The sequence below is a fragment of the Durotheca rogersii genome, assembly GCF_024521655.1.
Source record: "Durotheca rogersii strain YMJ 92031201 chromosome Unknown GGS23scaffold_28, whole genome shotgun sequence".
NCBI classification, from domain to species: Eukaryota; Fungi; Ascomycota; class Sordariomycetes; order Xylariales; family Xylariaceae; genus Durotheca; species Durotheca rogersii.
The window spans coordinates 208,545-223,200 of NW_026251259.1; the positions used below are offsets into that span (position 1 = coordinate 208,545).

At 56.8% G+C, this 14,656-nt stretch overlaps 5 protein-coding genes across 5 annotated transcripts; 1 reads left to right on the plus strand and 4 right to left on the minus strand.

The window, feature by feature from the left end:
* Positions 1 to 217: 217 nt before the first annotated feature.
* GGS23DRAFT_607252 (glycoside hydrolase family 43 protein) lies at positions 218 to 1,682 on the minus strand (the record flags this gene model as incomplete). Its single annotated transcript, XM_051520019.1, has 4 exons — positions 218 to 517; positions 690 to 1,069; positions 1,183 to 1,510; positions 1,608 to 1,682. The coding sequence occupies 4 exons, from the start codon at positions 1,680 to 1,682 to the stop codon at positions 218 to 220; spliced, it is 1,083 nt and encodes a 360-aa protein (XP_051368531.1).
* Positions 1,683 to 4,400: 2,718 nt separating this feature from the next.
* On the minus strand, positions 4,401 to 6,658 carry GGS23DRAFT_262560 (FAD/NAD(P)-binding domain-containing protein). The gene has a single exon (XM_051512369.1). It carries the CDS (start codon positions 6,411 to 6,413, stop codon positions 4,905 to 4,907), a length of 1,509 nt encoding a protein of 502 aa, XP_051368532.1. The 5' UTR covers positions 6,414 to 6,658; the 3' UTR covers positions 4,401 to 4,904.
* An 802-nt stretch (positions 6,659 to 7,460) lies between these two features.
* GGS23DRAFT_262568 (programmed cell death protein 2) lies at positions 7,461 to 9,119 on the plus strand. Its single transcript, XM_051512370.1, has 2 exons — positions 7,461 to 7,686; positions 7,802 to 9,119. Exons 1-2 carry the CDS (start codon positions 7,561 to 7,563, stop codon positions 9,044 to 9,046), a joined length of 1,371 nt encoding a protein of 456 aa, XP_051368533.1. The 5' UTR covers positions 7,461 to 7,560; the 3' UTR covers positions 9,047 to 9,119.
* Positions 9,120 to 9,714: 595 nt separating this feature from the next.
* On the minus strand, positions 9,715 to 10,666 carry GGS23DRAFT_262611 (uncharacterized protein). The gene has a single exon (XM_051512371.1). The coding sequence runs from the start codon at positions 10,565 to 10,567 to the stop codon at positions 9,899 to 9,901; it is 669 nt and encodes a 222-aa protein (XP_051368534.1). The 5' UTR covers positions 10,568 to 10,666; the 3' UTR covers positions 9,715 to 9,898.
* Positions 10,667 to 12,166: 1,500 nt separating this feature from the next.
* On the minus strand, positions 12,167 to 12,976 carry GGS23DRAFT_607254 (ankyrin; the record flags this gene model as incomplete). The annotated part of the gene is made up of 2 exons (XM_051520020.1): positions 12,167 to 12,865; positions 12,959 to 12,976. 2 exons carry the CDS (start codon positions 12,974 to 12,976, stop codon positions 12,167 to 12,169), a joined length of 717 nt encoding a protein of 238 aa, XP_051368535.1.
* Between the last annotated feature and the right edge of the window lie 1,680 nt (positions 12,977 to 14,656).

The following is a 14,656-nucleotide window of genomic DNA, read 5'->3' on the forward strand; positions in this document are numbered from 1 at the left end:
TATACAGGGTATTTGCGGGCCGTAACCTCTAATAGCGAGCATCTCCTCGCCTCTATCCTTCTTTTTTCTGTCCCTCTCTTGATCGATCAAATATACACACACCCACCCTCCCTCACCTATCTCCCCATCCCCGGCAACTCCTCAGGGGAAGGGAGGGGGGATGAACGACACATACACATGCATACCTATAAATATGCATCGCTCGCTCGACTTATCATCAACCCTTGTAGTTGATGACGCTGATGCCGTCGCTGTACTCGCCGGTGGGGAACTTGATCTTGCCGATGTACATGCGGCGCTTGGTGTCCTTGGGGTTGCCGGGCTTGTCGCGGCCGTGGAAGGCGATCGTCGTGCCGTCCGACGCGATGTCCATGTGGCCCGGCCCGTAGATGGGCTGCTTCGGCCCCGACCGCGCCAGCCTCCGCCGGTGCCCGAAGTCCGCGTCCGGCGACGTGCCCCACGCGTACTGGATGTCGTAGCTGTCGCTGCTGTAGCAGTGCGTGCTGTAGAACAGGACCTGCGTCGCGCAATCCCCAGTTAGTATTATTGTCTGTCTTTCCCCCTTTTTTTTGTGGCTTTTCTTTTTTATTTTCTTTCTTTTTTTTTTCTTTTTTCCCGTCTTAGAGCTGGGGTGGGAGGAAGGGAGACGAGAGAGGAGAGGATAGGGAGAGAAGAAAGAGAACACGTACGTATGAACCGGGGCGGCGCTTCCACATGGCGGGGCCCTCGACGAGGCCGTCGTCGACGTCGCCGAGGTGGTTGAGGATGGTCTTGGGCTGGCCCTGGAGGGTGAGGCCGTCGCGGGAGACGCGCTGGATGCGGATCGGCGTCGGCTTGTAGTCGGCCGACCTGGGCCCGCCCGTGCACGTCGTCTTGCCGCCGAGCGCGTTGCCGTCCACCTTCCAGATCACCCACCGCTGCGACCCGTCGAAGAAGTGCACCGAGTCGATCACCCCGCCCCCCGCGTCGTCGCAGATCAGCGGGCTGCTCGTCACCTTGTACGGCCCCTGCGGCAAGTCCGCCACCGCCACCCCCGCGCACCGCCGCCCGCCGTTCCGCTTCCCCGAGACTGTGCCGCGCGCGCACCCGGTTAGCGGAAGGGGATTTTTTTATTTATTTATATCTAGCCTCGGAACGCCGATGTCGACGGCCGGGGGAGGGAGAGGGAAGGCGGTTACTCACAGTACATGACGTATTTGCCGTTGTCGTTCTTGAACACGCTGGGGGCCCAGATGCCCCGGTCCTTGGGGTCGACCCAGGGCCCGACGTCGGGCATGGCGTCTATTCCGGCGAGGGACCACTTCTCGCCGTCGCTGGACTTGGCGACGGGGATGTGCCCGTTTTTGCCGTTCGACGTCGAGAACGCCCACCAGACGTTGCCGTCGATGAAGAGCGTCGGGTCCGGGAAGCTGACGTCCATCACCGGCCCGTTCCACGGCCCGCGCGCCCGCGCCTGCAGCAGCTCCGCGTGGTCGAACTCGGCCTCCGTCACGTTGAAGAGCTCGATCGGCTGGCCCGCGGTTAGCTCCAGTCTCCTCTCCCTCCTCCCGTCTTACGACGCGGGATATCTCGCCCGAGGGGAATATGCGGCGGGGGGCGGCACTTACACCTGGGTCCGGGTATGGGGAAGGGAGTGCTGCCGCCAGGCTGGCGGCCATCGCGAGTAGGAAACTTTGCTTCATGGTGGCGGCTCGAGCTGTACTAAAGCGAGGGTGTTCTGTAGATTGCTGGTGTTGCAGATCTGGCTCTAGGGTGAGATGGGGCGAAGGGCACCAGGTCATTTATACGGCGTCACACGGCTTGCTCGCGAGGACGACGGCGACCCCTGCGCGATTCCAGGCAGACACAATCGGGGAACACACGGCGCCACATGGTAAGGCTGATGCTGGCCGGGCTAGCAGCCAAGCGGGTTGGGTGGACTCCGCGAACCGCCCACGTCCAAGCCTCTCGGCGCCCTCTCGTGCTGGCCGCTGCTACGTTGGTGGTCGCCCGTGGGTCCCCATTGACTTCGGCCTCCCGGCTCGCGGCGGGTGTTGTCCGTAAAGGGAAGTTGGCGGGTGACGGCCTGCCTGGTGACCTGAGGACGCAGCGATGGGATGTGTCTCAGTTATCGCTTCGTCGATCCCCCCTAGCTATTTTGCCCGTCATATTTTCCCTAGTGGCGCATGTTGCCGAGTCGTGTGTAGAGAGGGCGGTGGTGCGCCGCTAGGCAGAGCGCGGCGCGAAGGATCGGGATCGCGGAAGGCTTGGGGAGAGAGCGGGCTGTTTCACAGTAGCCCTCATATTAAAATGGCCAATATAAACGGCCCATGTGCTATTTTTATGGCAGACAAGCTTTTTCTTCCTCTTCCTCTTTCGATGACAATAGCCGTATATATAGGTATGTAGGTGCATTACCTACGTCGAAGGAATAATAGTCCGGTTCCCCCTACCCAGTAAGTCGCTATTATCGTCTACCATTTAGATGCCTACTGGTTATGTGTCTTCCCACTATGCTGAATTGTATCTGCCTTGCCCACTTGCACCACCGTAGCAGTTAGCAACGGTGAATACGATCAATAGGTATGTGCTAACTCCATAATCGACCTTGCCGTGGTCCCATATGCCTCCATCGTGCACGACAAGTGTCCGCGCCCCAGCGCAGCGCCTCTTCCTAGATTTGAATTCCTATTACACATGGAGATGTAGCTCCGACGACAGGCATCAAGAAGTCGCTGGCGACGTAGCCATCGCTTCGGCACGTTGGCCATGGTTATACCCTACGTGGACATAAAACGTTACATGCGTTTCTACTATACGCGCTCTCTCTCTTTCTCTCGGTCAATGCCCATCACGCGGCGCATCTGCATACGTGCATGTATATGCATATACCTACATGCCAGAGGTCTTGGTTCCACAAAGACGAGTGCCATAGCACTTGTTGTTACTGTTATTTCCTGTTGAACGACTTCACCTGCGTCCCCCCCCCGTCCCCCCTTTTTCTGGTTCAACCATGTACGCCGTCGGCGCCAAGCCTCCAGCCGTTGCTGGTTTCGCTGCTGCCTAAACTCGGTAATTACCTAGGCCGCTTGCATTGAGACCTCCCGTTACATACATAGCGTCGTCTCTCCTCTCATTCTCTCTCTACCTGTCTCCATCTCCGGCCCCTATTATTAACTCTCTAGGTAAGTCTTCCTGGGCTCACTCCGTTGGGCCTCTCTCTCGCCACTCCCTAAAAATAGCTCCCGTTAGAGTGCATATCCTGAAAACTGCTCGTTGTTAGGTTCTTCTCAGCCCAATATTACGTAGATAGTTTTGGTATTGTGTGTTGTATGTTGTGTATGGCTTCCGGTGTTGTCAACTCGTGACTTGACCTGACCAGTAGATGATGGGCCTAGGGGATAAAGACGGCGTATATATGCTGGCCTATGTAGTGACCAGACGGGCCGGCAGATTGCTCCATCGATTATTTATCTCGAGGTTGGCGTTATCTTCTCTGGCTCGCATGGTAGTATGGATCTGGCCAAGAGGCCGGATCCGATTGGATCGATAACCCTTACGTTATAGTAAGACATATTATTACTGCTGCTTTCGCATGACGCTCCAAGTGCCGGTAAGCCACTGATGATGTGCTTCCTTTGCTGTACCTGGACCCAACCGTCTTCCCGTCTGAGATGCTTGGTATGGGTAAGACACGGAGCGCGGGTATTTCCCCACATGCGTACATGAAGTTGCCGAAAGTCAAGATACCTATAGATGATGTATGTGCATCGTAGTGTATGTAGGGTTGTAGTACTACGTAGCAGCAATAGCAGCGAGGTAAGAGTTCGATCGTACCGTCTGCCCTCCCGCCTGATGAAAATATAATAATACTCCAAAGACATACTACGGATCACCTACGTGCCCCTGTGTCTTGAAACCTCGCGGCCCGATAGGGCAACGAAGAGAACATGCGCCTCCATGCCCGCCCAACTAGAGCGCAGCGATTCAGCCCGACGACCGACCGACCGTCCCGCCGCGACAACGTTACATACGCCATAGAGCATACCTACACAGCTTAGCTTGTATTAGCACTTATAATACCCATCACAGCGTATTTCAAGATAGGCGCATCGTACCTACAACATGTCTCAACCGACTAATGACCAGGTTCTCCATAGCACGTTAGATACCCGCCCCAAACGACTCACCTGAAAGGAGAGGAGGGCTCTGAAATGCAGGAGTTGGGTGGTATGCGTATGTATGTACACAGCGTAGCCGTTACGAAGACACCCGGATAATAGCGTTGGAGGGACGCCGATGAATAGTGATCCGTTGCATTGCAGGAAGAAGCAACGGTGGAGGCGGAGCTGTCTTCACGCGTATGTAGGTATTTACATCATACCATGCAGGTATATACAGCAGTCTGGCGGCCAGGGATCTACTTGATTTGTAGGGTAGATGTGGTTGCTAATGGGGTATTCGGCTAACAATAGGAAACGGAGGGCTGTTTTAGGGCAAATACACACCCTTCTTGGATCAACGGCAGAGGCATTTCTAGATATCTAGTCTTAGGATGGAGGTCTGCCGCAGCTCTCGTGGATGTTCCATTCACACCAATAAGCGGATACCTTTGATATAGGTAATATGTGCATACGAGCGAGCGAACGAGCGTAACGACCTATAGCCATGCCCACCTCTGTCCTTACGAACAGTCTTTCCAAGTCATCATACTGGTGAAATCATACGTACTCCCTCATAGCAATGCGCCCATGCCAATAAAATCCCATTTAATATCTTGCTCCTTTATGGCCACGGTACACACCCCCACAACCGCCCAAACCCCCGGTCCCTAACACCAAAGGTTGATGCACCACGAAGAGTCGTTGTGCGCGTATAACCTATGTATGTATACACCGCTTGCAGGTATCTGCCTGGCTTTCTTGTCACTCGAAGTAGAGCCCGCTCTTCACGTCGCCGAACCGCGAGTGGAGCTCGTCGGTTAGGTAGCTCCGGCGGTGATCCCAGATGCCCCCGCCGGCCCGCGGGAACGATTCGTTCGCCTTCTTCATGAATGTCGACGTGAGCGCGAACACGGGGAGGTCGCGCAGCTGGCCCGGCTTGCGGTCGCGGTCCCGCAGCCGTGGTGTCACCGAGGTCGCCCCGCGCGATGCCGTCAGCCGCATTACACGGGTCAGCACCCGCCCGAACACATCCGTCGCGAGCGTCCACGACGTATTTATATAGCCCATGACGAACGCGAGGTTCGGCACGCCCTCGACCATGCACCCGCGCCACACATACCGCGTCGTCGGGTCCACCACCTCGCTGTCTACTGATAGTGCCACCCCGCCCGCGAACTTGAGCCGCAGGCCCGTCGCCGTCACGATCACATCCGGCCGGAGCGGCTGCGACCCCTTCGACGCGAGCCGGATCTCCGTCGCCGTCACTTCCGCGATCCGGTCCGTGACGACGCGAGCTCGACCCGACCGCAGCGCGGCGAAGAAGTCCCCCCCGGGACACACGCACATGCGCTGCTCCCAAGGCATGTACTGCGGGTTGAAGTGAGGGTCTACGGGAATATCGCCGGGAAGCTGGGCCGCGGTGGCCTTCAGGATCGACGCGCGCGCGCGAGTAGGGAATGCTATGCAAAAGGCGTATAAGAAGGAAGAGAACAGGGCGGAACGCATGCGCCGGTACCAATGTCCCATGGCGGTCGGGAGCAGGCGTAGGAGAAGTCGGGACAGGCCACTCTCTGGTCCCATGCGGGCTGGCGGGCTGACCATGTAGGTCGGGCTGCGCTGGAGCATGGTGACGCTCTTGGCCTTCTCAGCGATGACGGGAATGAGCGTGACGGCGGTAGCGCCGCTCCCGATGACGACGATATCTTTACCTGTGTAGTCGAAGTCCTCAGGCCAGAACTGGGTGTGGATCACCTGGCCGCCAAAAGTGCGTAACCCCGGGATGTCCGCTTCGAGGGCGTTCTCGTAGTCATAGTACCCAGTACCGAGGACGAGAAACCGAGAGCGAAAGGTCCGCGTCTCGCCCGCGCCGTTGACAGCGGTGACAGTCCAGGCCTTAGTGGGCGTGCTCCAGTCGGCAGCGAGGACCTTGTGGTTGAAGCGGATGTTCTTGTCGATGCCTTGCGCCTCGGCCGCCTTCCGTATATACGCGACGATCTGGCTGCCAGTGCCTGTCCTCTGGTCGGAAGTCCACGGGCTCCAGGGGAAGCCGAAGGTGACCATGTCCGAGTCAGATCGTAAACCAGGATACCTAAAGAAGTCCCAGGTACCGCCGATGCTATCACGGGCCTCGAGAATGGCGTACGAGGTCCCCGGGAACTCTGTCTGAAGGTGATAGGCGGTGTTGATTCCGGAGATGCCGGCCCCGATTGTGAGGACGTCGAAGTCGCTCAGCAACGGGGCGTCCGCAGTCGGCACTTGTAATTCCGCCATATCTTCATGGGGGGATTTTGGATGATCTGCGGCGGAGATTGGGGAGGGGGAGGGGAGTGCCGATAGCTCGCGGCGTAGTGTATAGGCTTGGGATCCTGTCCGCTTGTGGTGATTTGGCGAGAATTTAAACGGCAGACCCCGTCCCCAGGGTCTTCGGTCTTCGGCTAGACACAAAGGGCAGTTTGATATGTCAGCCAAGGGGCGCTGAGTGTTGCTTTGCTAACAGGCATCACCCGCTCCCCATGTTCCCATGACAGAGGTGGTTGGAGAGTGCGGAGTGCGGAGTTCGTGGACGAGAGCTCGGATATTGACCAACAGTTGGGATGGCACCGCGCTGGGCCGAGTAAATGCGTGGCCAGATAGGGGTAGGTATGCCACATAGGTACGTGGTACACGGGTAGAGTCCCCAGGAAGCGTTTCCACCGGGGGCAACCAGGGTTCGATCGATGGGGCCTCAACCTCCCTGCGTAGATCATCAGCCCATACCCATCTAGGTGGCTGGGCATCCGCTCATATCCCTTGCCGCTGGAACCGACCCATTCCTCCACATACGCCAGGGTGGCAGCCTCGGGGTATCGTGAAATAACATGGATATCTCAGTAGATGGCATCGCGAGGGAGGCTCGGAGGGAAGAGCCCAATACCTCGGCGAGCCCAGACCTTTGTCTGCTCGGCTGGGCCCGGCACCAGCATTTGCCGCTCCTAAGCCGGAGCGGAGGACGAGTGCACGAAACGTGATGGCGTGTAATCCTTAATCGGGAGTGTCTCGTCGCATACGCAGTGAGGCCGGCTTGTAGGGTGAAGGTATGTATCTATAGGTAGCTCATAACCTCCCATGTTAGGTACTCACTACGTACCTAAGGTGTGATAGAAAACAGAGTGCACCTCTGCTAAGTCAGCAGCAGATAAGCCCCGCCATGGGCTTATCGCGTGAATCTGCCCCGCCATATCGATACGAGGAACCTGGGGGAAGCGAGAGAGAAAAAAAAGGGAAAGAAGATCGAGATAAACGAAGCAAATGCAATCGCCGTAGACCACTTTCACAAAAAGGCATGAAGTAAGAGAGAACCGAGCATGAATTGCTTAGTTGTGACAGCAGCAACAACAAACCTGACAACCACACGACGATAAGCAAACGGGCCCTAGACATGGCGCCCTACGACAGCGACTCGTCCGCCGAGGACGACAACGACTATACCGAGACCAACGTATTGCTCGGCTACGCATCACGGGACCCGGCCGATGAGAACGTCAGCCGCCTGGGCGGCCGTCCCGTAAGCCACCATAACCCCGTCTCCCCCCCCCTTTCTCAGCCCCTTCTCTCTTTGTACCTAGTCCCGCTCCGCCGCAGCCGCCGCTGACGTCGACGCCGGCTGCCGGCGCCCGCAGGAATGGATCGACGCGAGCGCGCCGCCGTCCGCCGCGCTCGCCCGCTGCCGCGTGTGCCGCGACCTGATGGTGCTGCTGCTGCAGCTCGACGCTGAGCTGCCCGACCGCTTCCCGGGCCACGAGCGCCGGCTGTACGTCTTCTCGTGCCGCCGGCGCGCCTGCCGCCGCAAGGCGGGCAGCACCCGCGCCCTGCGCGCCCTGCGCGTGGCCCCCGACAGTGGCATCGCCGCCCCCGCGGCGAGCGCGAAGGGAGATGACGCCGGCAATAAAAAGAAGAATAAGCACGCGGAGTCCGCAACGGAGCTGCCCAGGCCGCCGGCGAATCTGGGCGAGACGCTCTTCGGCGCTAAGGTGCTGGGGTCCTCCTCTGGCTCGGCGAACCCCTTCTCTACCGCCCCCGCGGCGACGGCGGCGAGCGCAAACCCGTTCGCAACCGCCGGGAATCCATTTAGCAGCAGCACTCCAGCCCCTACGCCGGCTCCTCCCGCAGAAGCCAACCCTAGCTCCGAGCCTACATCTGCAGCGAGTGCAGAAGGGGAGGCTAAAGCCCTACCCCAAACCTTCGCGGAGGTCCTCTCCCTCAACAACAACACCGCCGCCTCCGCCACCCCGCCTGCCGCCCCCGAGCCCTGGCCCGCCGAAGCCGACCAGCCGGCGCCGTACCCGATCGCGTACCTCTCGGAGGCCGAGTACGAGACCCTGGACCCGACGCCGGCGACGCCGCAGGTGCCTCCGACGGCGCGCCTGGACACCGACGCCGGCGACGGCAGCGGGGGGAAGGAGGACCGCGACGTGTTCGAGTCGTCGATGGACGCGACCTTCCAGCGGTTCGCGGACCGGCTGGCGCAGAACCCGGAGCAGGCGATCCGGTACGAGTTTGGGGGGCAGCCGCTGCTGTACGCTCGGGACGATGCGGTGGGGCGGCTCTTCGCGCCGGCTGGCGCCGGCATCCCCGCGTGCCCCAGCTGCGGCGCCGCGCGCGCCTTCGAGGTCCAGCTGACGCCGCGCGCCATCGTCGAGCTCGAGGCCGGCGCCGACGCCGCCGCGCTGCTCGCCGACGGCATGGACTGGGGCACCGTCTTCGTCGCCGTGTGCGCGCGCGACTGCGCGCCCCCGGGCGTCCCTAACGGCGCCGTCGCCTACCTCGAGGAGTGGGCCGGCGTCCAGTGGGAGGAGCTGGCCGTGCCCGCGCCGGGACCCGCGAAGGCCGCTAGGGGCGCCAAGGGGACCAAGGCCCGCCGGTAGTGGTGGGGTGGCTGGATAGGCTGTGTGCACCGGCTGTCGGCAGAGGACCATTCTTTGGGTTGCGTCCGCGGTCGTAGTGGTGGCCCGACCCGTCGTCTGGCTCAGGGGGGCTGTTATCGGTAATAAGCCTACCGCGATACAGCAACTAGGATAGTGACTGTGTGACTATGGCGATACGCCGGTATCGCGAGCTCTTTGATATACCCAGACGCGATAGTGTACGTAACGCCGACGAACGACAAGTTACCCTATTTTCTACCATGACAGGGTATGACATTGTGTTACTGCCCCTCGGAGCGAACTGCGATGGATATAGAACATAAACATCGTCGCTGGGGTGGCTCCATGAAATATCGGTGGAGAAATCGACTACACTCCCGAGTATGTACGATATCATACTGGCCCAAGACTATGGGGTCCTTATTATGGGCGACTTCCCATCTTAATCGATAGTATGCCGTCTCCCAACCCCCGACATCGCACCGTAGTAATCTCGCAGTTCAGTAATATCGCTATAGCGACCTAGGGATTGGCTTTGTGTTAGTATGCTTGACTAATTAACGTCGTCAGCATGTTTCAATATTAATACGTACGATCACACTTAGAGGGCCAGATTGCATAACTACAATCACCCCGCGGCAAAAAAGAGTGACAGCAGTAAAATGAGCGAAAATTCGTGAATTTGGTTGATTAATATGTGACTATGAAGATAATACAACCCCCGCTTACCTCAGTGATAAATCCTCATAACACACGGCACATAGTCCTGCTATAAATTCCACTGGGAAATCCGCCGTCGACTCGTCAACCGAAGCTCAGCACACGCTCTTCTCTATCACCTCAAGGAATATGTCAATCCTTGGTGATCCAGAGCCAGACGACAGGCTTCTCTCCTGTACGCCCGGTCCGGCTGCGGTCCCAGCCAAGGTCTCTGAGCGTCTTTGCCATCTGCTCCAGGTCTTCCCCTGAGAAAGTAACGCCCCTGTACCACTTCCCGTTTCCTCCTTGGATGATCTCGGTAACTCTGTTCTGCTGTGGAATCGGGTTGGTGGCCCCGAAACCCAGCATGAGATCGGAAAGCGTGGTGTGGACAGGGACGTGATAAGCGCCGAAACTCATCGACGCACCCTCCGGGAGTCTCCAGGGGGCAGTTGACGACTTGATGATGTGAAGCTTGGTGTGTTCTGGGGGGAAGAAATAATTGTAGCCGGGCTCGCAACCGACTCCGCCCGTCGAGTTGGATAAGTTCAGAGCTGGGGCGTCGTAATCAACAACGGGATGGGGAGTCTGCAAGCGGGTGTTCATGCCTGGGAAAACGGGAACGGAATAGTGGTACCCAGAATGTATGTTCGGTCCGGGAAACATAGCGCCCCCGGGCACGGCAGAAAAGAAACTCCGACTCATGAAATCGCCAGCACCCCCGATGCCAACACCGGAAATAGGGTTCCCATAGCCAGCACTTGTTCTCGGGTCCCAACCGAACTGTGGATTCCACCCATTTCCAAATGCCGGGGCAGCCATCACTTCTGACAATGGTTGCTGGTGCTGGGGGAGGACGGTGTGTTTTACGGAGCAGCACTCCTAATAAAGCGATCCGGTATAGCAAAGTCTTGACCATAGTCACTAGCGTTAACTAATATACATGGGTGACAGGGCGCTGGGAGGAGGTGATATTTATATACGGGGCGTCGATGTAAAAATAAAAGGAAAGAGGAAACCGAATATAGTATGCTGTGAGGGAGACTTCGTAACGAAATAGGCCGCTCACCGTTGCTGACTCCCTAGTTCTGCGGCAGAGTCGGATAAAGTTGTATCCCCACAATAGAGACACCCCTACACGCCGAATATCACAACCTTTGCAGTTGTAAGAGCGTTGTGTCTGGTACTAAGTTCCGTGGCTAAGTGGTAATCGCGTAATAAACAAGGGTTGTGAAGCCGACAAGACTCGAGCAGGCTGTAGAAATAGATGCAAAGTGAAGCCTCAGATAGCTCATTCGTTTAACGTTGTATCCGCTTAGACAACTTAATATGGTGTTGAGTGACAGGGAGAGAGGGAACAGATTCGGGTTGCGGTTGTGGCACAGCTTTATATAGGAGAGCTGTACGTGCCTTCCCGCCTAACTGACCGACCTTTGTGCGTGACGGGCTAATTGTTGGCTTGATAATAATGCTGAAAGTCACTCTCTTGTTGCCTTAGTAGATAATAGGCAGTGACTGGGCATGCGGGAGGACATGACATGGCATGTCAGATCCCTACGCCGCTCATGATTGGAGAGATGTCGACGGTGAAACATCATGTTCACAAACAGAGCTAAACGCATAGACAGCGAGGTTCATGACAATACCATCTAGTGACAATACCATCTAGCCACTAAGTTCATTATGGCCGACACCACATTGAAGCAATCATCCTCCGGTTAGCGTACGTAGCACCCATGCTGATCAGATCGAAGGACGGAACCCATTCCCCGCAGCTCCACCGCGAGTTCGACGGTGCCGTAGGAAGGCCCCTGAGGCAGGCCCCTGAGGTAGGTCCCTGACATATTTGGCATTACTCATTGGGTGTATGGTGCCGTGATTGTGCCTTGCATGGAGCCGCAGTATAGCTGATCAAAATAGGTATAAACTTGCTCCTTGGTTACCGAAGTATGTATAACGGACCCCAGCTCAGATCGACTACCGGCTGGTGCTCATAAGGTGGAGAACTCGGCTCGCCGGTCACCTAATAATATGTTGAGACTAGCAACACGTAATAGAACCAAAGAGCGCGTAGTGATGCTCGGATCATATGGAGCCTATGCGATTTTAGTGGGTTCAACCCTACCGAGAGGGATGCGTGGATCGTTACCTGGTCTGTGACTCTGGTGGCATGCCTATATATGGTGAGGCCGTATCTAGAATCATTGGTTCGCTACCGGAATCGACAGGAATCGGAGGCAATCAGTCCCGAATCACGAGTATTTTGTCGTTTTCAGGCGACCGTAGCCGTTTCTCGCCACCCTACCGGGATGCCGTTGTTTCGAAGTCGTCCGTGAAACTCCTCTCTCGGTCTCGGAACGAGGTTCGAAGTACGCTGTCTGGGAGGGGGGCTCTAGTTAACGCGTAATCAGGAATTGGCTATTACTCTGCTATGCTGGCTTCCTGACCGACCATCCGAATAGAGGCGCCTTTTCTGCTTTCTTCGGCCTTAAGTTTCACCCACTTCCGCTTCTCGACTTCCGAAACGAGGCTTTTAAGGTAGACCTCGGCTTGCACGGTAGCGCTGTAGGCGATGGCGGTCCAGCTCCATACGTTTCTTTTCGTCGGGTCGGCCCCCGCGGCAAGTAAGGTCCGGAGAATAAGGAGGTTGCCGTTACTGCTAGCGAAATGGAGGGCGGTATTTCCGTCAAGATCCGCATTCTGAACGGCACTCTCCGCCCCTCCCGGCACGTATGTTAAGAGGATCTGTAGGACGGTGTCGTGACCTCCCATGCTAGCCATCATAATTGCGTCTCTACCTCGGACATCACGACGGAGTATAGACGTCGGATTGTTCTCCGAGAGGAATAGGACGGTTTCTGTATGGCCAGCCGAGGCGGCAAGCATTAACGCTGTCTGGTGTTCATCGTTGAGGGCGGGTGTGGGAAGCTCGTGGCCGAGAGCGACCAAGGTTTTGCAAACGTGGAGATGGCCGAGGCTGGCAGCGAGATGGAGGCTTGAGTTAGACAGACCGGTAGCGGACTGATCTGGGTTGTGGATCAAATCAGGGTGGGCCTTGACAATACGGCGGACAAGCAGGGCATCGTTGCTCCGAACCGCCCGGCGCAGCCTCTTCGACGGCTCGATCCTAAAGGCTCGCCATATATATATGTTAGCTTCTCGGGAGGGTCGGGGTCTATAAGAGGGGTCTCGGATCACGCGACTGGGCCTCACTCCGTGAACTACTGACATAATTCCGGGGGCTCTGAACGGCAGCACTAACCGGCCAATACCTATGTAACCGAGGCGAAAGCTGATGTCTGGTTGGAAGAGGCTGGTGACGGCGAAGATGATGGGAAGCGGTTCGAAGGAACCCGGTTAATCAACTCAAGCCACTGATAAGCCGCCGCCTTCCCTTGCCGTCATCTCTAAGTCTTGGTGGCCTCTCGCATTACTTAGGTAATGCGACCACTTCACAAGTACCCAGGTAGGTCCTGTGGGGACGGAGGGGCAGGCGCTGGGGGGCGATCTACCTATCACTTTCATAATCCACCCTTATATGCATGCATACCTGGATATAAATGCGGAAATGTTAGGTACTACGCGTTCACGAGAAGTGGTACTTTGGCTTGGGGCTAGGTACCTAAATTACTGGGCCAGATAGGTACCTACCTACCCAGGCAGGTAGTGTACGTCGTGCCCTTGACGTTCCAGCTAATGCAGACACGCCCGAAACAGGAATAAATGAGGTTGAAATATCAGTTCCATTCGCTGAGAAACCGTCATATTACAACTGAACGCGTTGCATCGTCTATTAGAAAGCACGAAGCATTCTGGGAGGTAGGTATGTGTTATCAAAGTTTCGAGGATGATTTTAAACGTTGTAAGGACGATGATGGTTCGGGAAGGCTTTTAGTAGGTAGAGGTACCCAACGCTGGTTTTCGACGGTGAGATTTCCATATCCCCCATAGAGTTTCCCAGCTCGAAGACACGACTCGTCTGCCGGGAGGTGCTGGCGATGGTTTGACGTCCACCCAAGCATGTACTACCTACAGGTACAATCTACGGCCAACCCTAGAGGCATGTCGAACTCCTCTCCAATTATATTGACACGCTCCACAAGGTCACCGGCAGTTCTAGTGGCTAGGACCGAGGCTTTGGCGAGGTTCTTCGGATAGAGATTTATCAGCTCGGTCAGCCTCTTGGCAAGGCCCCACGACCTCACAAGCGGAAGGGAGAATGCGGTGCGCAGGCGCTCATCTCGTAGGGAAGGGCAGGTGCCGAGTTCGGCGGCATATGTGTGGTCACCGGTTGGTCCGACAGCCTACTGCCATGGCCTTCTAGATCTGGGTTAAGGGATTTAGATGCCGCTGATTCTATTACTTGAGATGATGCTATATCCGGCTACTCTGTCATGTGGAGGGCTGGAAAGTGTACGATGAATTGGGAAATCGACTGCGGGCCAAGGGTAGGAGAAGGAAAGCGTCGGGTTAACGCGGCCTTTCTCAGCTAAGCAAGGCGAGGGTCATAAGCACTTTGCGGTATTTCATCAAGAGAAGAAGACATCAGATACCCGGGCCTGGAGGTCAGGTACGTAACGGTGGAATGGGATTCCGTCGACTTTATGCCCGACTATGCCGTAGCCCGCTTGTGTGCACATACCCACATACAGTAGGTACCTGCACACACCGAATGAATTCTCCACCACGAATGGGCATGTATATGTATGTAGAGGTGGAACTTGCTCCTTGTTCCCTGCCTGCCTCGGGGCCCCGTCATGTGCCAAGAGAAGCACTACTAGTAGATCTCCCAGAACGGCGTCCCATTCAAACACACCTACGTACATAAATGCGGTATAAGTCCAACCTCGGAGGTCCGTGTTGGTTCTCTCATTACGCAGTCACCTACCTACCTACCTACCTACCCGTGAA